Source organism: Protomyctophum parallelum, assembly GCF_964188405.1.
Source record: "Protomyctophum parallelum genome assembly, chromosome: 10".
NCBI classification, from domain to species: domain Eukaryota; kingdom Metazoa; phylum Chordata; class Actinopteri; order Myctophiformes; family Myctophidae; genus Protomyctophum; species Protomyctophum parallelum.
Window position 1 is genome coordinate 46,058,480 of NC_139704.1, and position 25,678 is coordinate 46,084,157.

The 25,678-nt window shown below is 38.7% G+C and overlaps 2 protein-coding genes across 2 annotated transcripts; both read right to left on the reverse strand.

The window, feature by feature from the left end:
* Positions 1–1,402: 1,402 nt before the first annotated feature.
* LOC310865853 (uncharacterized protein) lies at positions 1,403–11,402 on the reverse strand (the record flags this gene model as incomplete). Its single annotated transcript, XM_083775062.1, has 2 exons — positions 1,403–3,486; positions 9,765–11,402. 2 exons carry the CDS (start codon positions 11,400–11,402, stop codon positions 1,834–1,836), a joined length of 3,291 nt encoding a protein of 1,096 aa, XP_083631188.1. The 3' UTR covers positions 1,403–1,833.
* A 4,153-nt stretch (positions 11,403–15,555) lies between these two features.
* On the reverse strand, positions 15,556–24,564 carry LOC310865854 (uncharacterized protein; the record flags this gene model as incomplete). The annotated part of the gene is made up of 2 exons (XM_083775063.1): positions 15,556–17,217; positions 22,915–24,564. 2 exons carry the CDS (start codon positions 24,562–24,564, stop codon positions 15,556–15,558), a joined length of 3,312 nt encoding a protein of 1,103 aa, XP_083631189.1.
* Positions 24,565–25,678: the final 1,114 nt, after the last annotated feature.

Consider the following 25,678-nt stretch of genomic DNA (forward strand, 5'->3'; position numbering starts at 1 on the left):
GGGGGGGGGGCAAAAGTAATATGTAATAATAGTACATGTAATGTGAGTAATGTAATACATTACTCTTGATTCCAAGTAATAATCAATATAATATTAATTTGTTGTTGTTAATTAGTTTTTATTGAGCATAGAAGAGGGGTATGGACAGGAGGAAATGCAGTACATAATGATGTTATGCTTCTGTTTCTGTTTGTACATACAGACACATAGCCAGAGAACAGACAGGAAACAGGACAGCTCTGATACTACATGGACAGAGTTGTTTCTGAGTCGCTTTGAGTCACAAAACTGAACCTGAAACAAAACAACAATTAGACTAAACAAAAGAAAACCAAAGACAAGACGAATAGCAACCCCCCCCCCCCCCCCCCCCCCCTCCCACTTGGAACTTTGACACCTTTTTCTTTCACTGTATACGTTGTTTATTTTATTTTATTTTAAATAGAATAAATAGTAGTAATAGCCAGCAAGGATTTCATGAGCATAAGAGAAGAGAAGAGAGATATGAGAAGTAGAAAAGAGAGAAAGATAGACGGAAGACCAATAATATTATTGCTTTTTTAAACTGTAATATGTAATAAGTAAGTACAGTAAGTAGCATATTACTCTCGAGTAGGCTAATATTTCCCAACATTGCTCCGGAGGCATTATTTGATGATGGACCAGAACATGATGATGAATGGCTCATTTAAGACGTGCGACATGTGACAGAAAGAAAGCCTTACATCCAAAGTTAGTTTCTATGAAAGTTATTAACCCATTTTGGTGTTAGCATCATGTCGTGCTTTAGCTATTGAAAAATAGCAGATCTACAAGCTCATAGCGCGCCACCGAGACGACCAAGTGGCGCGCTACGAGCTTGTAGGTCTGCTATTTTTTTTAAATCGAAGAGCGACTGACATTTTTAGAATCTGATCTCAGGTCAGAATGGGTTAAATCAGGACGTGTGTGGTATGACTGTGTACTATGATAGAACTCCATGTGTGATCATTGTTACTGTACATGTGCAGATAGAAAATACTAGTGTATGTAATCATATCGGCCAAATCCAGATCTTTTTCATTACAAAATGAGTACAGTTCATATTGGTGCAAAGACTGCACAGTGAGTGCACACACAGATACATAATTACAATGGCTGATTTATTTTTAACTCATTCTGACCTGAGATCAGATTCTAAAAATGTCTTCTACATCCTGACATTTTTCATTCTGACCTGAGATCAGATTCTAAAAATGTCTTCTATGTCAAGTCAAAAATAGCAGACCTACAAGCTCATAGCGCGCCACTCAGTGGCGCGCTATGAGCGTGTAGATCTGCTTTTCAATAGCTAAAGCACGACATGATGCTAACACCAAAACACACATAACACACATCCACATATACAAAAAAGCAAATATTAACATCAGAATCATTACATATTCTTAATTTATAATTTTGTAGTATTTGTATTAATGTCACTGACAATAACACATTTCAATCCCTGATTCTGAATTCATTCACACTAATGAAAATATTTGGTTTAACTTAAACTTGAATGCAATCAAATAAAACCATAAATCAATTCCTTGTATGAAGAAAATAATACAGATAAGATTTCAACGCCTCACAGACGGAATACATTTTAAGTGAAATACTTTATCATACTCAAATACTCAATTTATCATATTAATCTTTGGCTGTATACTTCAGACAATCATGTAAAAGCATGTCTGTTTACAAGTCATGTTTTAAAAAATGACTTGATTTGAGCAGACTGTTGACTGAAAATAAAACTGTAAATCAACATTAATTTTCTAAATGAAAACTAACCTGTTCATGTTAACCTGAGATTTAATCAGTGTGACTGACAGGAGAGATGATCAGAGGAGCTGAGTTCTTACCACCATAATTCAAACTGGGACTGAAGAAAGGATACAGTCTCTCAGTGAAGGAGCAGCCACTGAAAGAGTAGAGATGAACTCTGGACTCCACATCATAAAAGGAGACAAGACGCTCCTCATAATCCACAAACACTCCCACTTTCTGGAGCTTCTCTCTTACAGGGAGGAGGACAGCAGGGTCAGCATTAGCCTTGTACTCATTTCCATCCCTCAACAATATAGACCAGTAACCGTTGTTGGGGCTCACTGGGATTATTCCCTTCCTGTTGATGGACTCTTTGGCCACTCCTAAAGACCACCTTGTCTTCCCTTTAACCTGAACCTCATAGTAAAACCTTCCTGAGGAGAAGCTTTGTTTTCCTAAGACACAGACACATGGAGAGAATCTCTCTTTGTTGTCTGGGAGATTCTTCTTCACGTCTCCATGACTCACTTGTTTTCCATCCTCCGACAGGATGAGGTTGCAGTGTGCTGTATCAGGGTCCAGAGTTACATCCACAGCATATTGCTGGACCCTCCTCAGCTCAGCATCACGCAGCTCCTTCTCTATCTCTTTACTGAGTGTCTTCTCCAGCTGAGCCACAGCTGTCTTCACTGTCCCCAGGTGTGGAGACTGATGGACCTTGACCTTTGTCCAGTCCTTGGTGGGTCTCCACCCAGTGTTGATGGATGTGAAGTTCTGGAGGAGGTGGAGGTGGTCTTCAGTGAGTGAAAGCTGCTTCAGCTCAGAGCTTCTCTTCTTTAACTCAGAGATTTCCTGTTGCAGATCTTTAATGAAGCCTTCAGCCTGTTTCTCTGTTGTTTTCTGCTTCTCTGCAATCCCACCAATGAGCTCAGCCTGGCTTCTCTCAATGCAGCTGATCAGAGCAGTGAAGATCTGCAAACTGCCTGCTATCTCTATGTCTGCATCTTTCTTACTGAGATCTACTGAGTGTTGGACCTCCTGGACCTTCAGTTGTCTCTCCTGGATCATCTGCTGAACTTCAGCCTCTGTCTGTCCCAGCTCAGCCTTCTTTCCTTCATATGCCTCTTTCATAGACACAATCTGATGTAACTTGTGGTCTGACTGAGTGCAGAACTGACAAACACACGTGTGGTCGGTCTTACAGAACATCTCCAAAGGTCTGTCATGTTTCTCACACATATAGGCCTCCAGGTTCTTCACAGGGTCGATTAGTGTGTGTCGTTTTAATCCTAAGACTCTGTGATGAGGCTCCAGGTGAGTCTCACAGTAGGAGGTCAGACACATCAGGCAGGACTTCACGGCCTTGAGCTTGTTCTCAGTACAGACGTCACAGGAGACGTCATCTGGTTCAGCAGGTTCTGGGGTTGTGGTTTTCTTCAGCCGCTTTGACTTCCTGAACTGATCGGCCATCTCGGAGAATACTTTATTAACGGAGAACGCTGGTCTCTTGTAGAAGGTTTCTTTGCATAGCGGACACTGACACACATCCTTAGTGTCCCAGTAACGTGTGATGCAGGCGTTGCAGTAGTTGTGTCCACATGGAGTGGTGATTAGATCAGTGAACACATCCAGACAGATAGAACACAGGAACTGTTCTTCAGACAGGAGGCTGCTGCCGGCACACGCCATCTCTACACGCTGGAAATAAAAAGTGAAAGAAATGTAGTTCTTGAATGAAACAGTTCAATGGTTATAATAACTCGATCTGATGTTTCTTTTGGAACAGTTGTTGACAGTCAGGTACATATTTACACATAGGCAGACAGGCACATGCCTGTGTGATGATAGGCATGTGCCTATGATAGTACATTTACTTAACTACATTTACTCAAGTACTGTACCTTTCTGTATCACAGCTGTCACTCGATCCTGTAGGTTCACACTCTATAACATACGACGAATTAGACCATTCCTCACCCAGGAATCAGCCCAGCTCCTAATCCAGACAACAGTCTTGTCAAAACTCGACTATTGTAACTCCCTCCTTACTGGCCTACCAGCATGTGCACTTAAGCCTCTCCAGCTGATCCAAAATGCAGCAGCTCGCTTGGTCTTCAACCAGCCAAAATTCTCACATGTCTCCCCCCTGCTCCGCTCCCTCCACTGGCTCCCGGTCGCTGCCCGCACAGAATACAAAACTCTGATGCTGGCATTCAAAGCAACCAAAGGTACGGCTCCCCCATATCTTACAAGTATGATTGAACCCTACAAACCCTCCCGCGCACTCAGATCAGCCAACGCAGGGAAGCTGGAAGTACCCTCACTAAAAACGCCGGGACAACGCTCCACACGTCCCAAACTCTTCTCCCTTCTGGCTCCAAAACTGTGGAATGCACTTCCCATTGCAGTCAGAACTGCAGCATCACTCCCAATCTTCCGCCGTAGCCTGAAAACCCACCTTTTCAGACTCCATCATGGCCCATAGCACTTACCCTAACCCCTTAGATAGCATTTATGTTGGCTTAGATAGCATTTGATACAGACTTATAGCATGTTATGTAGACAGCACTATAATTGTATTGTATTTAGTCATAGCACGCCATAGTACATATGTATAGCATAGTAGTAAATATGTATAGTTTATATGTATAGTGTATGTATTGTTTCATTATATAGATATTCCACTGTTACTTTCTTAGCTTACGCATGTTTCATGATAAATACTTTTATGTGATGTATTCCCATGCTTTTGTTCTTGCTTAAATGTAAGTCGCTCTGGATTAAGAGCGTCTGCTAAATGCCTAAATTGTAAATTGTAAATTGTCTGTACTTTACTTGAGTATTTCCAATTTTCAATACTTTTAATTCTACTCTACTACGGATCAAAATATTATACTTTTACTTAATTATTTGTAGATTTATCATTACAAAACATACATTAAGCATACATTACATACATTAAGCCCTATATATATTTCGTCCATTTGAAAATAGATGATCTACTAGCTCACAATAGGTTGCGATGCGACACATTGTGGGTTTGTATATCTGCTAATTTCAAAATATATTTTTATACATTTGAATACTTGAAATGGGACATTCTGTATAAATGAGTTTTGGTACTTTAAGTATATTTTGATGCCAAAACGTTTGTACTTTTACTCAAGTAAATTTTGTGTTTATGCACTGTCAAATAGGTCTAGGCCTACATCTATTCTAAGGTAGCATATACCTGTATAGACATATTATCCTGCTCATTACTGTGCGGAAATATACATAAATTATCGTGTTTTCTTGTACATTCTCGTAAATCAAATCCCCAAAGATCATTAATATTAGATTTACAATTAACAGTTCTATAGTAATTGCATTAAAGTACAAGACTGACAATACATTAGTATTCCTGATAAACATTATTCATGCTCTTTAATTTAAAAACAATGTCAAACTGGAAGGCAATAAAATAAAACATACAATCAAGTCTTTGTACTAACAAAGAAAATATTTCAACAGTCAGATATACAATAGGAGCGACAGTAATCAATGACTTGATTTGAACTGGCAGGTGAATCTGTAAATTAACCTTCCATAATTATACACCTTTATTGTCTTAAATGAAAACCTTTTAGTGAAGCTGAGGTTTAGTCTAATCTGTGTGATTGACAGGAGAGATTATCAGAGGAGCAGAGTTTATACCACCATATTTCAAATGGTGGTATAAATGAGGTGAAGAACAAACAGTTGCTGTTCCACAGCCTTTCTGACTTACGTTTGCTCTTGGACGCACACAGGTTGGAGGGTTGCAGGAGGTGGTAGAAGGTGGAGCTTTATGTTTGGGAGACAGGCAGCAGTGGTTTGGTGATCTGGGCTTTGGGAAATGAGTGCAGCTAGGCCACTTATATAGCCTCCCACACCTGTGCGTGGCCAGGGAACAACCTGCCATTCAATCAGGCCTGATTGGATTGATGAGCCTCTCCATGAGCCTTTTGACACTGGGACTGAAGAAAGGATACAGTCTCTCAGTGAAGGAGCAGCCAGTGAAAGAGTAGAGGTGAACTCTGGACTCCACATCATAAAAGGAGACCAGACCCTCCTCATAATCCACAAACACTCCCACTTTCTGGAGCTCCTCTCTTACAGGGAGGAGGAGAGGAGGGTCAGCAGCAGCCATGCACAACTCAATACAAAGTTTGTATTGAGTTGTGCTTGAACTGTACTGTAATTCTGCAAACTGTTAATAAATACTTCAATCAATCAATCAAGCTATAAGTACAAAGGTCTTCAAAAAAGGCATCAAAATATACTCAGACACAGTAGCCTACCAGCAAACCCTATAGCTGCAGAATGTCTATTGGATTGTAATGATTAATTAATTGATATTTTGTTATGTGCTTGTGCTATAAAATATGTATGTGCTGCACTGCAGCACAGTATACATATTATATGGAATCACTAAGTAAAGCAAAAGTACCTCGAATGTAAGGTAAAATTCCACCTGTTTAAATTAACATTTGTACGCTCGGTTACATAATTATGTAATATTACGTTGCAGTAGATTATTAGATTATGATCTATTGCACTAAAAAGGCCTGTTGTCTTCAATTTACTTTATACAACATTATGTCATCAAGTTAACTTGATGATGAAAAGCAATATGGATGTATTTTTGTTTTTGTAAAGTTGTCAATTTGTGTCAATGTAGGACATCGTTTATTAGGCCTACTGATGCAATAACGTCATTCGTGAAAATCAAGTTATTGCAATAGATTTGAAGGCCTTTTGATAAGGCTCTAGTGAATGAATACATTATTTTCATTCTTTCTTTTTTGGTAACGAAATGTTACATTTATTAGGACAGGAGATTGTGTCAAACTTTGTAGGCCCATTATATCTAGGCATATTACTGTTAAAAATATCTGTGTGTCCTGAACCATGAGAATGAACAGGATAAATTATGTACAACAATTCAACTTATTTCATGTTCAACAGAAGAGAAAAGGTTTTCAGCTGAGAAAGACATTTCTTTATTTACCAGACATGAAGCAGAATGCACAATGTCAAAGAGTGGCCACCAGGGGTCAGATAATACTGTCTATCAGTGCCTAAAGCCCATGGAGGACGTTCCAACATTTACATAACTTTACTGAATATCTAAATCTTGTTCATATCAATACACTATTTTAAGAATTGCTTCCTTTTTTTCTCTTGTCTAAATGGACACTTGGTGTCTTTGGGTGTTTTGTAGTTTCACTGAGAACTACAACTCCCATGAGTTATCATTCAAATTGAAATGTTTGACATAGGTGTGATCAATCATCCAATCAAATGATGAACATATATATCTGTCCTATGTCACTTTTTGATTATGCCTGAAGAAGGTCAGTAGACCGAAAGCTTGCAAAGAAATAAACCGATTGTGCGCAGATTGAGTGTGCGGAGCTTCCCTTTATTTTCCCAAGAATTGCTTCCTCAAAAACTTCTTCAAACTAACAATTGTATGTTTGTTAGGCACAATAAAAATAAAACAATACATGGGGGACTAAATTAATTTTGCTTCTATATGCCACCAAAATGTGGAACGCCCTACAACAGTCATCAAGACATGCACATTTTGTAAACAAGTGTAATGCTTTATGGTGTCGTCCACTCAGTTAAAAGTCTTTGTATTGAGTTGTAGACCTACTTGAAATGTACTGTAATTCTGCAAACTGTTAATAAATAAATCAATCAAATTAATCAATCAAAAAACATGGTCTTTTGGCTACCATTTGGTTCATTCTCAGGGGGTTTTAGGCATTGATTGCTCCCACAAACTCCCAAAGTAGAGTAGCCGTTAAGACTGTAAACATCCTATCCTACGTCGTGGAAAAGTAATAATCATATTTATTTGAAGCAATATTACATTGTAGCCTACAAATGCACTGTTACAAGTGAAATACGTATTAAAATGTTTTAAGTGTCTATTTGTACGTCTCTAAATGTTTTTGATGAATTGAACAAGGTGGACCCCAAGTGTAATGCTTTATTGGGTCGTCCACTCAGTTAACAGTCTTTGTATTGAGTTGTGCTTGAAATGTAGGCTACTGTAATTCTGCAAACTGTTAATAAATATTTCAATCAATCAATCAAAATTGTTTACTATGTGTGATCATTGTTACTGTACATGTGCAGATAAAAATCACACCTGTGTGAAGTGAGGGGCGCTCTTATCATCGTACATCATGACGTAAAATAGACACTATTATGCCTTTTTGCTCATACTATGACGTAAAATTCTCCATTCATTGTCAATGTTTGTGTGGACATAATGGACACTAAGGCCCAATCCCAATTCGTTTTTTTAACCCTACCCCTCAGCCCTTGCCCCTTCCCCTTGTCCCTACATAATGAGTGTCAAGGGGTAGGGAGATAAATCATCCCCCTAGGAATTGGAATGTCCCTAAATATTGAACGTCCCTTGTAGATATTGATATACCTGTTCTCAGAAAATAGCTGATCTGCAAGCTCACTACAGGCCAGTGGTCCCCAAACTTTGATGGCATTTCTGTCTCTAGGACCCCCAATTTATATTGTAATATCAATGTTAATTAACTCTGAGAGTGTACAAACTATCATTTAGCCCATAACCCACTTTGTGTATATTCACACGTCTCTTAATGTTTTGATGAATTGAAAATGGTGGGCCCTATTGTAAACAAGTGTAATGCTTTATGGTGTCGTCCACTCACAGTTAACAGTTTTTGTATTTGGTTGTACTTGAAATGTAGTGTAATTCTGCAAACTGTTAAATATTTCAATCAATCAAAATTGTGTACTATGATAGAACTCCATGTGTGATCATTGTTACTGTACATGTGCAGATACAAATCACACCTGTGTGAAGTGAGGGGCACTCTTATCGTACATCATCCTGACTTAAAATAGACACATATTATGCCTATTTGCTCATACTATGACGTAAAATTCTCCATTCATTGTCAATGGGAATTTATGTGGACATAATGGACACTAAGCCAATTTGCTCAGACACATGATGTAAATTGTCCAGTCAATGTCAATGGGAATTTGTGTAGGACGAAAATACCGATTTGCTCAGACACATAGATTCTCAGTTTGTTGTCAATGGGAATTTAATGTTTGTAAATCTACACTAATAGCTGAATATAGGAGGGACTAGCACCCCTAAAAATACTAGGGTAAGCATATCGGCCAACTACAAAATGAGTGAAATTCAATTGGTGCACAGACTGCTATACAATATAGGCTACATTATTACAATGGCTCATGTATTTTTTCATTTTATCTTTAATTGATAACACATCCACAAACAATTATTAACATCATTACATATTTTTAATTAACAATTCTGTAGTAATTGCTTTAATGTACAAGACTAACAATGAAACATTGCATTTCCTGATTAAGAATTAATTCACATTAACATTTTGTGGCATCTTTGGTCTCGGGGGGGGGGGGGGGGGGGGGGAGGGGTGGGTGGGATTGTTTGTTTTTGTGTTCCTTGCTTTTGCTGTTATGTGTTGTTTTATATGTGTTTTCTTTAAGTCATTCATGTTGTTAACGTGTATTATTGTGATTTGTCTTAAAATAAAAAACATTTGATAACAAAAAAAAAGAATTAATTCACATTAATGAAAATATTGGGTTTACCTTAAACTTGAACGCAATCACATGAAACATAAACTAAGTCATTGTACGAAGAAAGGAATATAGATGTCTCACAGACAGAATACATTTTAAACTAAATATTTTGATACTCAAATACTCAATTTATCATATTCATCTCTGGCTGTACTTCAGACAATCATGTAAAAATCATGTCTGTTTATGCAGTAGAATGTGAACAACTCTTAAATGGCATGATTTGAACCAACAGTTGACTAAAACGGTGAATCAACCGTCCATATACATTTTAAAACTAACCTGTTCATGTTAAAGTGAGATTTTTAATCAGTGTGACTGACAGGAGAGATGATCAGAGGAGCTGAGTTTATACCATCATAATTCAAACAGGGATTGAAGTATGGATAGAGTCTCTCAGTGAAGGAGCAGCCAGTGAAAGAGTATAGGTGAACTCTGGACTCCACATCATAAAAGGAGACAAGACCCTCCTCATAATCCACAAACACTCCCACTTTCTGGAGCTTCTCTCTTACAGGGATGAGGACAGCAGAGTCAGCATTAGGCCAGTACTTATTTCCATTCCTCAACAATATAGACCAGTAACCGTTGTTGGGGCTAAGTGTGATTGGTCCCTTCCTGTTGATGGACTCTCTGGCCACTCCTAAATCCCACTCAGTCTTCCCTTTAACCTGAACCTCATAGTAAAACCTTCCTGAGGAGAAGCTTTGTTTTCCTAAGACACAGGGACATAGAGAGAATCTCTCTTTGTTGTCTGGGAGATCCTTCTCCACGTCTCCATCACTCACTTGTTTTCCATCCTCAGACAGGATGAGGTTGCAGTGTGCTGTATCAGGGTCCAGAGTTACATCCACAGCATATTGCTGGACCCTCCTCAGCTCAGCATCACGCAGCTCCTTCTCTATCTCTTTACTGAGTGTCTTCTCCAGCTGAGCCACAGCTGTCTTCACTGTCCCCAGGTGTGGAGACTGATTTATATTGACCTTTGTCCAGTCCTTGGTGGATCTCCACCCAGTGTTGATGGATGTGAAGTTCTGGAGGAGGTGGAGGTGGTCTTCAGTGAGTGAAAGCTGCTTCAGCTCAGAGCTTCTCTTCTTTAACTCAGAGATTTCCTGTTGCAGATCTTTAATGAAGCCTTCAGCCTGTTTCTCTGTTGTTTTCTGCTCCTCTTCAATCCCACCAATGAACTCAGCCTGGCTTCTCTCAATGCAGCTGATCAGAGCAGTGAAGACCTGCACACTTCCTGCTATCTCTCTGTCTGCATCTTTCTTACTGCGATCTACTGAGTGTTGGACCTCCTGGATCTTCAGTTGTCTCTCCTGGATCATCTGCTGAACTTCAGCCTCTGTCTGTCCCAGCTCAGCCTTCTTTCCTTCATATGCCTCTTTCATAGACACAAGCTGATGTGTCTTGTGCTCTAACTGAGTGCAGAACTGACAAACACAGGTGTGGTCGGTCTTACAGAACATCTCCAAAGGTCTGTCATGTTTCTTACACATATAGTCCTCCAGGTTCTTCACGGGGTCGATTAGTGTGTGTCGTTTTAATGCTGGGACTGTGCGATGACGCTCCAGGTGAGTCTCACAGTAGGAGGTCAGACATATCAGGCAGGACTTCACAGCCTTGAGCTTGTTCTCAGTACAGATGTCACAGGAGACATCATCTGGTTCAGCAGGTTCTGGGGTTGTGGTTGAAGTTTTCTTCAGCTGCTTTGACTTCCTGAACTGATCGGCCATCTCGGAGAGGACTTTATTAACGGAGAACGCTGGTCTCTTGTAGAAGGTTTCTTTGCATAGCGGACACTGACACACATCCTTAGTGTCCCAGTAACGTGTGATGCAGGCGTTGCAGTAGTTGTGTCCACATGGAGTGCTGATCGGATCAGTGAACACATCCAGACAGATAGAACACAGGAACTGCTCTTCAGACAGGAGGCTGCTGCCGGCACACGCCATCTCTACACGCTGGAAATAAAAAGTGAAAGAAATGTAGTTCTTGAATGAAACAGTTCAATGGTTATAATAACTCGATCTGATGTTTCTTTTGGAACAGTTGTTGACAGTCAGGTACATATTTACACATAGGCAGACAGGCACATGCCTGTGTGATGATAGGCATGTGCCTATGATAGTACATTTACTTAACTACATTTACTCAAGTACTGTACCTTTCTGTACTTTACTTGAGTATTTCCAATTTTCAATACTTTTAATTCTACTCCACTACACTACGGATCAAAATATTATACTTTTACTTCATTATTTGTAGATTTATCATTACAAAACATACATTAAGCATACATTACATGCATTAAGCCCTATATATATATCGTCCATTTGAAAATAGATGATCTACTAGCTCACAATAGGTTGCGATGCGACACATTGTGAGTTTGTATATCTGCTATTTTCAAAAGATTTTTATACATTTGAATACTTGAAATGGGACATTCTGTATAAATGAGTTTTGGTACTTTAAGTATATTTTGATGCCAAAACCTTTGTACTTTTACTCAAGTAAATTTTGTGTTTATGCACTGTCAAATAGGTCTAGGCCTACATCTATTCTAAGGTAGCATATACCTGTATAGACATATTATCCTGCTCATTACTGTGCGGAAATATACATAAAACTTTGTGTTTTCTTGTACATTCTCGTAAATAAAATCCCCAAAGATCATTAATATTAGATTTACAATTAACAGTTCTATAGTAATTGCATTAAAGTGCAAGACTGACAATACATTAGTATTCCTGATAAACATTATTGATGCTCTTTAATTTAAAAACAATGTCAAACTGGAAGGCATTACAATAAAACACACAATCAAGTCTTTGTACCAACAAAGAAATTAAGAAAATATTTCAACAGTCAGATATAGAATAGGAGCGACAGTAATCAATGACTTGATTTGAACTGGCAGGTGAATCTGTAAATTAACCTTCCATAATTATACACCTATTGTCTTAAATGAAAACCTTTTAGTGAAGCTGAGGTTTAGTCTAATCTGTGTGATTGACAGGAGAGATTATCAGAGGAGCAGAGTTTATACCACCATATTTCAAATGGTGGTATAAATGAGGTGAAGAACAAACAGTTGCTGTTCCACAGCCTTTCTGACTTACGTTTGCTCTTGGACGCACACAGGTTGGAGGGTTGCAGGAGGTGGTAGAAGGTGGAGGTTTATGTTTGGGAGACAGGCAGCAGTGGTTTGGTGATCTGGGCTTTGGGAAATGAGTGCAGCTAGGCCACTTATATAGCCTCCCACACCTGTGCGTGGCCAGGGAACAACCTGCCATTCAATCAGGCCTGATTGGATTGATGAGCCTCTCCATGCCAGGAGCAGAGTTTATACCACCATCCAGTCCAGTATCGAAGTAATATGGATAGTCTCTCAGTGAAGGAGCAGCCAGTGAAAGAGTAGAGGTGAACTCTGGACTCCACATCATAAAAGGAGACCAGACACTCCTCATAATCCACAAACACTCCCACTTTCTGGAGCTCCTCTCTTACAGGGAGGACAGGAGGGTCAATCAAGCTATAAGTACAAAGGTCTTCAAAAAAGGCATCAAAATATACTCACAGCCACAGTAGCCTACCAGCAAACCCTATAGCTGCAGAATGTCTATTGGATTGTAATTATTAATGCATTGATATTTTGTTATGTGCTTGTGCTATATAATATGTATGTGCTGCGCTGCAGCACATACATATATGGAATCACTAAGTAAAGCAAAAGTACCTCGAAAGTACGGTAAAATTCCACCTGTTTAAGTTAACATTTGTACGCTCAGTTACATAGTTATGTAATATTACGTTGCAGTAGATTATTAGATTATGATCTATTGCACAAAAAAAGGCCTGTTGTCTTCAATTTACTTTATACAACATTATGTCATCAAGTTGACTCGATGATGAAAAGCAATATGGATGTATTTTTGTTTTTGTAAAGTTGTCAATTTGTGTCAATGTAGGACATCGTTTATTAGGCCTACTGATGCAATAACGTGATTCGTGAAAATCAAGTTATTGCAATAGATTTGAAGGCCTTTTGATAAGGCTCTAGTGAATGAATACATTATTTTCTTTCTTTCTTTTTTGGTAACGAAATGTTACATTTATTAGGACAGGAGATTGTGTCAACTTTTGTAGGCCCATTATATCTAGGCATATTACTGTTAAACATATCTGTGTGTCCTGAACCATGAGAATGAACAGGATAAATTATGTACAACAATTCAACTTATTTCATGTTCAACAGAAGAGAAAAGGTTTTCAGCTGAGAAAGACATTTCTTTATTTACCAGACATGAAGCAGAATGCACAATGTCAAAGAGTGGCCACCAGGGGTCAGATAATACTGTCTATCAGTGCCTAAAGCCCATGGAGGACGTTCCAACGTTTACATAACTTTACTGAATATCTAAATCTTCTTCATATCAATGCACTATTTAAAGAATTGCTTCCTCAAAAACTTCTTCAAACTAACAATTGTATGTTTGTTAGGCACAATAAAAATAAAACAATACATGGGGGACTAAATTAATTTCGCTTCTATATGCCACCAAAATGTGGAACGCCCTACCAACAGTCATCAAGACATGCAAATCCCTTGACTCCTTCAAAACGGCACTAAAAAGGGCACCTACGGACGGCTGCAATTCGAAACTGGCCCCCGTAAGATCTGAATCCCCCCCCCCCTTTTCCCCCTCACTGTATATGTTTCTTTTCCCCTTTTACCTCCTCTATGATGATTTCCCGTTTTGACTATATAGTTGTGTATATTCACACGTCTCTTAATGTTTTGATGAATTGAAAATGGTGGGCCCTGTTGTAAACAAGTGTAATGCTTTATGGTGTCGTCCACTCACAGTTAACAGTTTTTGTATTTGGTTGTACTTGAAATGTTCTGTAATTCTGCAAACTGTTAAATATTTCAATCAATCAAAATTGTGTACTATGATAGAACTCCATGTGTGACCATTGTTACTGTACATGTGCAGATAAAAATCACACCTGTGTGAAGTGAGGGGCACTCTTATCATCGTACATCATCCTGACGTAAAATACACATATGCCTATTTGCTCATAATATGACGTAAAATTCTCCATTCATTGTCAATGGGAAGTTAATGTTTGTGTGGACATAATGGACACTAAGCCAATTTGCTCAGACACATGATGTAAATTGTCCATTCAATGTCAATGGGAATTTGTGTAGGACGAAAATACAGATTTGCTCAGACACATAGATTCTCAGTTTGTTGTCAATGGGAATTTAATGTTTGTAAATCTACACTAATAGCTGAATATAGGAGGGACTAGCACCCCTAAAAATACTAGGGTAAGCATATCGGCCAACTACAAAATGAGTGAAATTCAATTGGTGCACAGACTGCTATACAATATAGGCTACATTATTACAATGGCTCATGTATTTTTTCATTTTAGCTTTAATTGATAACACATCCACATAAACAATTATTAACATCAACATCATTACATATTTTTTATTAACAATTCTGTAGTAATTGCTTTAATGTACAAGACTAACAATGAAACATTGCATTTCCTGATTAAGAATTAATTCACATTAACATTTTGTGGCATCTTTGGTCTCGGGGGGGAGGGGTGGGTGGGATTGTTTGTTTTTGTGTTCCTTGCTTTTGCTGTTATGTGTTGTTTTATATGTGTTTTGTTTTCTTTAAGTCATTCATGTTGTTAACGTGTATTATTGTGATTTGTCTTAAAATAAAAAACATTTGATAACAAAAAAAATGAATTAATTCACATTAATGAAAATATTGGGTTTACCTTAAACTTGAACGCAATCACATGAAACAAACTAAGTCATTGTACGAAGAAAGGAATATAGATGTCTCACAGACAGAATACATTTTAAACTAAATATTTTGATACTCAAATACTCAATTTATCATATTCATCTCTGGCTGTACTTCAGACAATCATGTAAAAATCATGTCTGTTTATGCAGTAGAATATGAACAACTCTTAAATGGCATGATTTGAACCAACAGTTGACTAAAACGGTGAATCACCCGTCCATATACATTTTAAAACTAACCTGTTCATGTTAAACTGAGATTTTTAATCAGTGTGACTGACAGGAGAGATGATCAGAGGAGCTGAGTTTATACAATCATAATTCAAACTGCAGGGATTGAAGTATGGATAGAGTCTCTCAGTGAAGGAGCAGCCACTGAAAGAGTAGAGGTGAACTCTGGACTCCACATCATAAAAGGAGACCAGACCCTCCTCATAATCCACAAACACTCCCACTTTCTGGAGCTCCTCTCTTACAGGGAGGAGGACATAAGGGTCAGCAGCAGCCTTGTACTTATTTCCATCCCTCAACCATATAGACCAGTAACCGTTGTTGGGGGTCGGTGTGGTTAGTCCCCTCCTGTCGATGGACTCTCTGGCCACTCCTAACCACCAGTCAGTCTTCCCTTTAACCTGAACCTCATAGTAAAACCTTCCAGAGGAGAAGCTTTGTTTTCCTAAGACAGAGGCATAACGGGAGAATCTCTCTTTGTTGTCTGGGAGATTCTTCTTCACGTCTCCATGACTCACTTGTTTTCCATCCTCAGACAGGATGAGGTCGCAGTGTGCTGTATCAGGGTCCAGAGTTACATCCACAGCATATTGCTGGACCCTCCTCAGCTCAGCATCACGCAGCTCCTTCTCTATCTCTTGACTGAGTGTCTTCTTCAGCTGAGCCACAGCTGTCTTCACTGTCCCCAGGTGTGGAGACTGATTTATATTGACCTTTGTCCAGTCCTTGGTGGGTCTCCATCCAGTGTTGGTGGAAGTGAAGTTCTGGAGGAGGTGGAGGTGGTCTTCAGTGAGTGAGAGCTGCTTCAGCTCAGAGCTTCTCTTCTTTAACTCAGTGATTTCCTGTTGCAGATCTTTAATGAAGCCTTCAGCCTGTTTCTCTGTTGTTTTCTGCTTCTCTTCAATCCCATCAATGAGCTCAGCCTGGCTTCTCTCAATACAGCTGATCAGAGCAGTGAAGATCTGCACACTGTCTGCTATCTCTCTGTCTGCATCTTTCTGGCTGAGATCTACTGAGTGTTTGACCTCCTGGATCTTCACTTGTCTCTCCTGGATCATCTGCTGAACCTCAGCCTCTGTCTCTCCGAGCTCCACCTTTTTCCCTTCATATGCCTCTTTCATAGACACAATCTGATGTAACTTGTGCTCTAACTGAGTGCAGAACTGACAAACACATGTGTGGTCGGTCTTACAGAACATCTCAAGAGGTCTGTCATGTTTCTTACACATATAGTCTTCCAGGTTCTTCACAGGGTCGATTAGTGTGTGTCGTTTTAATGCTGGGACTGTGCGATGACGCTCCAGGTGAGTCTCACAGTAGGAGGTCAGACACATCAGGCAGGACTTCACGGCCTTGAGCTTGTTCTCAGTACAGACGTCACAGGAGACGTCATCTGGTTCAGCAGGTTCTGGGGTTGTGGTTGAAGTTTTCTTCAGCTGCTTTGACTTCCTGAACTGATCAGCCATCTCGGAGAGGACTTTATTAACAGAGAACGCTGGTCTCTTGTAGAAGGTTTCTTTGCATAGCGGACACTGACACACATCCTTAGTGTCCCAGTAACGTGTGATGCAGGCGTTGCAGTAGTTGTGTCCACATGGAGTGGTGATTGGATCAGTGAACACATCCAGACAGATAGAACACAGGAACTGCTCTTCAGACAGGAGGCTGCTGCCGGCACACGCCATCTCTACACGCTGGAAATAAGAAGTGAAAGAAATGTAGTTCTTGAATGAAACAGTTCAATGGTTATAATAACTCGATCTGATGTTTCTTTTGGAACAGTTGTTGACAGTCAGGTACATATTTACACATAGGCAGACGGGCACATGCCTGTGTGATGATAGGCATGTGCCTATGATAGTACATTTACTTAACTACATTTACTCAAGTACTGTACCTTGCTGTACTTTACTTGAGTATTTCCAATTTTCAATACTTTTAATTCTACTCCACTACACTACGGATCAAAATATTATACTTTTACTTCATTATTTGTAGATTTATCATTACAAAACATACATTAAGCATACATTAAGCCCTATATACATTTCGTCCATTTGAAAATAGATGATCTACTTGCTCACAATAGTTTGCGCTGCAACACATTGTGTGTTTGTATATCTGCTATTTTCAAAAGATCTTTTTAAATACTACTTGAAATTCTCTATACATGAGTTTTGGTAGGCCTACTTTAAGTATAGATTTTGATGCCAATACTTTTGTACTTTTATTCAAGTAAATTCTGTGTACAAGACTTTCTACATGGTAGTATTGATACTCTTACAATTTACAATGTAGGCATTTAGCAGACACTCTTAATCCAGAGAGATTTACATTAAGCAAGAACAAAAAGCATGGCAATACATCACATATGTAAAAAAAGTAGTTCATGAATCATACATAAGCTAAGAACGTAACAGTGGAATATCTATGAAACTATATGCATGTATAGGCCTACTTTATAGTGCTGTCTTTATTAGTCTACATAAAATGCTATCTTAAATTACATAAATTGGGCCTTTGCATATGCCTGTAAATTTGTGCTACGGGCCATGATGGAGTCTGAAGAGGTGGGTTTTCACTTTTCAGACTACGGCAGAAGATTGGAAGAACCCTGCTCTCACGGGCGGGGTTACTCTTTGGTTACATTATTGAAACCTGTGATTTATACTGAGGATATCAAAGAATAGTATAAGATCATGTATGGATATATACATTCTCTGTCAATTAATGATATTGTAGCTGTCCCAGCAATGGGCATTTTGTAATATTCTATTTTATGGCTTACCTTTCTGAAAATGTATAATATGTGAACATTATATGTATGTTTATTTGGGTACATATTGTATTTGCATGCTGTGTGTGGTGCCTGGTCCTTTATTGCTGTTCATGATGACCTAGAAGGGCATGCAGGAGCAGAGCCCTGTGATTAGAGTGAGGCAGCATTGATTGCACGTGTGAGCTGAACTCAGTCAGAACAAGCTGGGTTTCAGTGGCGCAAGGAGCTCTTCCCACGTCTAAAAAGAGTGTCCTTAAATAAAGAATATAAGAGAAGATAACGTCGCTCTCCTAAAATAATCTGGAGAAGGTGCACAAGGTATGTTACATGTTGTTGTTTTCTTTGTAAACAGTGTTGTAATTTCATTGTGTTTAAAAAGATATCGTGTTTTGTGTTGCAGTTTTTCACGTTGTCTTGGGGAAATAAACAACCTTTGAGATATCAGTTGGAGCGTTTGTTATTCTGCTGGATAGGAGCGGTTATATATATATATATATTGTAATAAGTCATATAGTTTGTTGTACTCACCTGTCTAAGTATTTCTGTGAAAGATCCGTCTGAAGGTGTGGTAGAGAGAGTGCAGTGAGCTGTCTGCCACCCAGCTTCTGTCAGCGCTGTACTTTCAGTTTAGATTTACTGAGAAACTTCCTTGTTGCAGTTAAAGGGACACTTCACCCTTTTTGCAAAAATAATATACGTTAATGACGTTTAGCAGATTTAGAACACTTTCCTGGGGGATAGATCCTTTATGTGTGCAATATGTGGTTTTAGGTATTTTAGATTTGAGCAGTGAGCAGATCCACTCTGCTCTCCACTCAAGACTTTGACTGTACTATCATGATAGAACTCCATGCGTGATAATTGTTACTGTAAATGTGCACATAAAAATCACACCCGTGTGAAGTGAGGGGCGCTCTTATCATAGTACATCATGACATAAAATAGACACTATGCCTATTTGCTTTTTGCTATTTTGTCAGTGGGAATTTATTGTTTGTAACAACATGGACACATAATTGGTTCCAGTTGTAAAGTTTTATGAATGGATTAATTAACTCTAAGCATTTTCTTGTACATTCTCGTAAATGGCTTGATTTGAACTGGCAGGTGAATCTGTAAATTAACCTTCCATAATTATACACCTTTGTCTTAAATGAAAACCTTTTAGTGAAGCTGAGGTTTAGTCTAATCTGTGTGATTGACAGGAGAGATTATCAGAGGAGCAGAGTTTATACCACCATATTTCAAATGGTGGTATAAATGAGGTGAAGAACAAACAGTTGCTGTTCCACAGCCTTTCTGACTTACGTTTGCTCTTGGACGCACACAGGTTGGAGGGTTGCAGGAGGTGGTAGAAGGTGGAGCTTTATGTTTGGGAGACAGGCAGCAGTGGTTTGGTGATCTGGGCTTTGGGAAATGAGTGCAGCTAGGCCACTTATATAGCCTCCCACACCTGTGCGTGGCCAGGGAACAACCTGCCATTCAATCAGGCCTGATTGGATTGATGAGCCTCTCCATGAGCCTTTTGACACTGGGACTGAAGAAAGGATACAGTCTCTCAGTGAAGGAGCAGCCAGTGAAAGAGTAGAGGTGAACTCTGGACTCCACATCATAAAAGGAGACCAGACCCTCCTCATAATCCACAAACACTCCCACTTTCTGGAGCTTCTCTCTTACAGGGAGGAGGAGAGGAGGGTCAGCAGCAGCCATGCACAACTCAATACAAAGTTTGTATTGAGTTGTGCTTGAACTGTACTGTAATTCTGCAAACTGTTAATAAATACTTCAATCAAGCTATAAGTACAAAGGTCTTCCAAAAAGGCATCAAAATATACTCACAGCTACAGTAGCCTACCAGCAAACCCTATAGCTGCAGAATGTCTATTGGATTGTAATTATTAATGCATTGATATTTTGTTATGTGCTTGTGCTATATAATATGTATGTGCTGCACTGCAGCACATACATATTATATGGAATCACTAAGTAAAGCAAAAGTACCTCGAAAGTACGGTAAAATTCCACCTGTTTAAGTTAACATTTGTACGCTCAGTTACATAATTAATTAATTATGTAATATTACGTTGCAGTAGATTATTACATTATGATCTATTGCACAAAAAAAGGCCTGTTGTCTTCAATTTACTTTATACAACATTATGTCATCAAGTTGACTTGATGATGAAAAGCAATATGGATGTATTTTTGTTTTTGTAAAGTTGTCAATTTGTGTCAGTGTAGGACATTGTTTATTAGGCCTACTGATGCAAAAACTTGATTCGTGAAAATCAATTTATTGCAATAGATTTGAAGGCCTTTTGATAAGGCTCTAGTAGTGAATTAATACATTATTTTCTTTCTTTCTTTTTTGGTCACGAAATGTTACATGTATTAGGACAGGAGATTGTGTCAACTTTTGTAGGCCCATTATATCTAGGCATATTACTGTTAAACATATCTGTGTGTCCTGAACCATGAGAATGAACAGGATAAATTATGTACAATTCAATTTATTTCATATTCAACAGAAGAGAAAAGGTTTTCAGCTGAGAAAGACATTTCTTTATTTACCAGACATGAAGCAGAATGCACAATGTCAAAGAGTGGCCACCAGGGGTCAGATAATACTGTCTATCAGTGCCTAAAGCCCATGGAGGACGTTCCAACGTTTACATAACTTTACTGAATATCTAAATCTTGTTCATATCAATACACTATTTAAAAAATTGCTTCCTCAAAAACTTCTTCAAACTAACAATTGTATGTTTGTTAGGCACAATAAAAATAAAACAATACATGGGGGACTAAATTAATTTCGCTTCTATATGCCACCAAAATGTGGAACGCCCTACCAACAGTCATCAAGACATGCAAATCAAGCCACGTCATCCGACTGCCAGGAGTGTGTGTGGCGTCCGGACTACAGTACAGTAGGCCTACAGCGGCGTCTCGAGCTCACCTTTTACGGAAACTTGATCACCAAGTGAAATGAGCCTATTAGTTGCCGCCAGTGATGGCAGATGGCATCCAGAAAGAAAGTACAGCATACAATGTGAAACAATGGATTGGTTTAATTAATTAATTCTCAGTTTTACAAATTAATTAATTAATTAATTATCAAATAAATTAATTCAAAACTGAGAGTGTGACAGTGTGTGGGCCCTATTGTAAACAAGTGTAATGCTTTATGGTGTCGTCCATTTCAAGTTTTTGTACTTGAAATGTACTGTAATTCTGCAAACTGTTAAATATCAAATCAATTTGATCAATCAAAAAACATGGTCTTTTGGCTACCATTTGGTTCATTCTCAGGGGTTTTTAGGCATTGATTGCTCCCACAAACTCCCAAAGTAGAGTAGCCGTTAAGACTGTAAACATATCCTATCCTACGTTGTGGAAAAGTAATAATCATATTTATTTGAAGCAATATTACATTGTAGCCTACAAATGCACTGTTACAAGTGAAATACGTATTAAAATGTTTTAAGTGTCTATTTGTACGTCTCTAAATGTTTTTGATGAATTGAACAAGGTGGACCCTCTTGTAAACAAGTGTAATGCTTTATGGTGTCGTCCACTCACAGTTAACAGTCTTTGCATTGAGTTGTGCTTGAAATGTACTGTAATTCTGCAAACTGTTAAATATTTCAATCAATAAAAATTGTGTACTATGATAGAACTCCATGTGTGATCATTGTTACTGTACATGTGCAGATATAAATCACACCTGTGTGAAGTGAGGGGCACTCTTATCATCGTACATCATCCTGACGTAAAATACACATGCCTATTTGCTCATACTATGACGTAAAATTCTCCGTTCATTGTCAATGGGGATTTAATGTTTGTGTGGACATAATACACTAAGCCAATTTGCTCACGTAAAATTGTCCGTTCATTGTCAATGGGAATTAAATGTTCTACTTCGTGTAGGACAAAAATAGACACTAAGCCAGACACATGATCTGTAAATTGTCCATTCAATGTTAATGGGAATTTAATGTTTGTAAATCTACACTAATAGCTGAATATAGGAGGGACTAGCGCCCCTCAAAAATACTAGGGTAAGCATATCGGCCAACTACAAAATGAGTGAAATTCAATTGGTGCACAGACTGCTATACAATAGAGGCTACATTATTACAATGGCTCATGTATTTTTTCATTCTCTTTAATTGATAACACATCCACATAAACAATTATTAACATCATAACATATTTTTAATTAACAATTCTGTAGTAATTGCTTTAATGTACAAGACTAACAATGAAACATTGCATTTCCTGATTAAGAATTAATTCACATTAATGAAAATATTGGGTTTACCTTCAAATTGAACGCAATCACATGAAACACAAGTCATTGTACGAAGAAAGGAATATAGATGTCTCACAGACAGAATACATTTTTTAAACTAAATATTTTGATACTCAATTTAATATTAATCTCTGGCTGTACTTCAGACAATCATGTAAAATCATGTCTGTTTATGCAGTAGAATATGAACAACTCTTAAATGGCATGATTTGAACCAACAGTTGACTAAAACGGTGAATCAACCGTCCATATACATTTTAAAACTAACCTGTTCATGTTAAACTGAGATTTTTAATCAGTGTGACTGACAGGAGAGATGATCAGAGGAGCTGAGTTTTTACCATCATCATGTAGTCCAGTATCGAAGTATGGATAGAGTCTCTCAGTGAAGGAGCAGCCAGTGAAAGAGTAGAGGTGAACTCTGGACTCCACATCATAAAAGGAGACCAGACCCTCCTCATAATCCACAAACACTCCCACTTTCTGGAGCTTCTCTCTTACAGGGAGGAGGACAGAAGGGTCAGCAGCAGCCATGTACTCATTTCCATTCCACAACCCTATAGTCCAGTAACCGTTGTTGGGCTCCAGTGTGATTGTGTGTCCCCTCCTGTTGCTGGACTCTCTGGCCACTCCTAAAGCCCACCCTGTCTTCCCTTTAACCTGAACCTCAAAGTAAAACCTTCCAGAGGAGAAGCTTTGTTTTCCTAAGACAGAGGCACATGAAGAGAATCTCACTTTGGTGTTTGGGAGTTTCTTCTTCACGTCTCCACGACTCACTTGTTTTCCATCCTCAGACAGGATGAGTTGGCAGTTTGCTGTATCAGGGTCCAGAGTTACATCCACAGCATATTTCTGGATCCTCCTCAGCTCAGCCTCACACATCATCTTCTCCATCTCTTGACTCAGTGTCTTCTCCAGCTGAGCCACAGCTGTCTTCACTGTCCCCAGGTGTGGAGACTGATGGACGTTGACCTTTGTCCAGTCCTTGGTGGGTCTCCACCCAGTGTTGATGGATGTGAAGTTCTGGAGGAGGTGGAGGTGGTCTTCAGTGAGCGAGAGCTGCTTCAGCTCAGAGCTTCTCTTCTTTAACTCAGAGATTTCCTGTTGCAGATCTTTAATGAAGCCTTCAGCCCGTTTCTCTGTTGTTTTCTGCTTCTCTTCAATCCCATCAATGAGCTCAGCCTGGCTTCTCTCAATACAGCTGATCAGAGCAGTGAAGACCTGCACACTGTCTGCTATCTCTCTGTCTGCATCTTTCTTACTGAGATCTACTGAGTGTTGGACCTCCTGAACCTTCAGTTGTCTCTCCTGGATCATCTGCTGAACCTCAGCCTCTGTCTGTCCCAGCTCAGCCTTCTTTCCTTCATATGCCTCTTTCATAAACACAATCTGATGTAACTTGTGGTCTGACTGAGTGCAGAACTGACAAACACAGGTGTGGTCAGTCTTACAGAACAGCTCCAGAGGTTTGTCATGTTTCTTACACATATAGTCTTCCAGGTTCTTCACAGGGTCGATTAGTGTGTGTCGTTTTAATCCTAAGACTCTGTGATGAGGCTCCAGGTGAGTCTCACAGTAGGAGGTCAGACACATCAGGCAGGACTTCACGGCCTTTAGCTTGTTCTCAGTACAGATGTCACAGGAGACGTCATCTGGTTCAGCAGGTTTTGGGGTTGCGGTTGAAGTTTTCTTCAGCTGCTTTGACTTCCTAAACTGATCAGCCATCTCGGAGAAAACTTTATTAACGGAGAACGCTGGTCTCTTGTAGAAGGTTTCTTTGCATAGCGGACACTGACACACATCCTTAGTGTCCCAGTAACGTGTGATGCAGGCGTTGCAGTAGTTGTGTCCACATGGAGTGCTGATCGGATCAGTGAACACATCCAGACAGATAGAACACAGGAACTGCTCTTCAGACAGGAGGCTGCTGCCGGCACACGCCATCTCTACACGCTGGAAATAAAAAGTGAAAGAAATGTAGTTCTTGAATGAAACAGTTCAATGGTTATAATAACTCGATCTGATGTTTCTTTTGGAACAGTTGACAGTCAGGTACATATTTACACATAGGCAGACAGGCACATGCCTGTGTGATGATAGGCATGTGCCTATGATAGTACATTTACTCAAGTACTGTACCTTTCTGTACTTTACTTGAGTATTTCGAATTTCCAATACTTTTAATTCTACTCCACTAAGGATCAAAATATTATACTTTACTTCATTATTTGTAGATTTATCATTACAAAACATACATTAAATACATTAAGCCATATATATATTTCTTCCATTTGAAAATAGATGATCTACTAGCTCACAATAGGTTGCGATGCGACACATTGCGAGTTTGATATCTGCCATTTTCAAAAGATCTTTTTATACATTTGAATACTTGAAATGGGACATTCTGTATAAATGAGTTTTGGTACTTTAAGTATATTCTGATGCCAAAACTTTTGTACTTTTACTCAAGTAAATTTTGTGTTTATGCACTGTCAAATAAGTCTAGGCCTACATCTATTCTAAGGTAGCATATACCTGTATAGACATTATTATCCTGCTCATTACTGTGCGGAAATATACATAAATCTTTGTGTTTTCTTGTATATTCTTGTAAATCAAATCCCCAAAGATTATTAATATTAGATTTACAATTAACAGTTCTATAGTAATTGCATTAAAGTACAAGACTGACAATAATACATTAGTATTCCTGATAAACATTTTCATGCTCCTTAATTTAAAAACAATGTCAAACTGGAAGGCAATAAAATAAAACACACAATCAAGTCTTTGTACTAACAAAGAAAAGATTTCAACAGTCAGATATACAATAGGAGCGACAGTAATCAATGGCTTGATTTGAACTGGCAGGTGAATCTGTAAATTAACCTTCCATAATTATACACCTTTATTGTCTTAAATGAAAACCTTTTAGTGAAGCTGAGGTTTAGTCTAATCTGTGTGATTGACAGGAGAGATTATCAGAGGAGCAGAGTTTATACCACCATATTTAAAATGGTATAAATGAGGTGAAGAACAAACAGTTGCTGTTCCA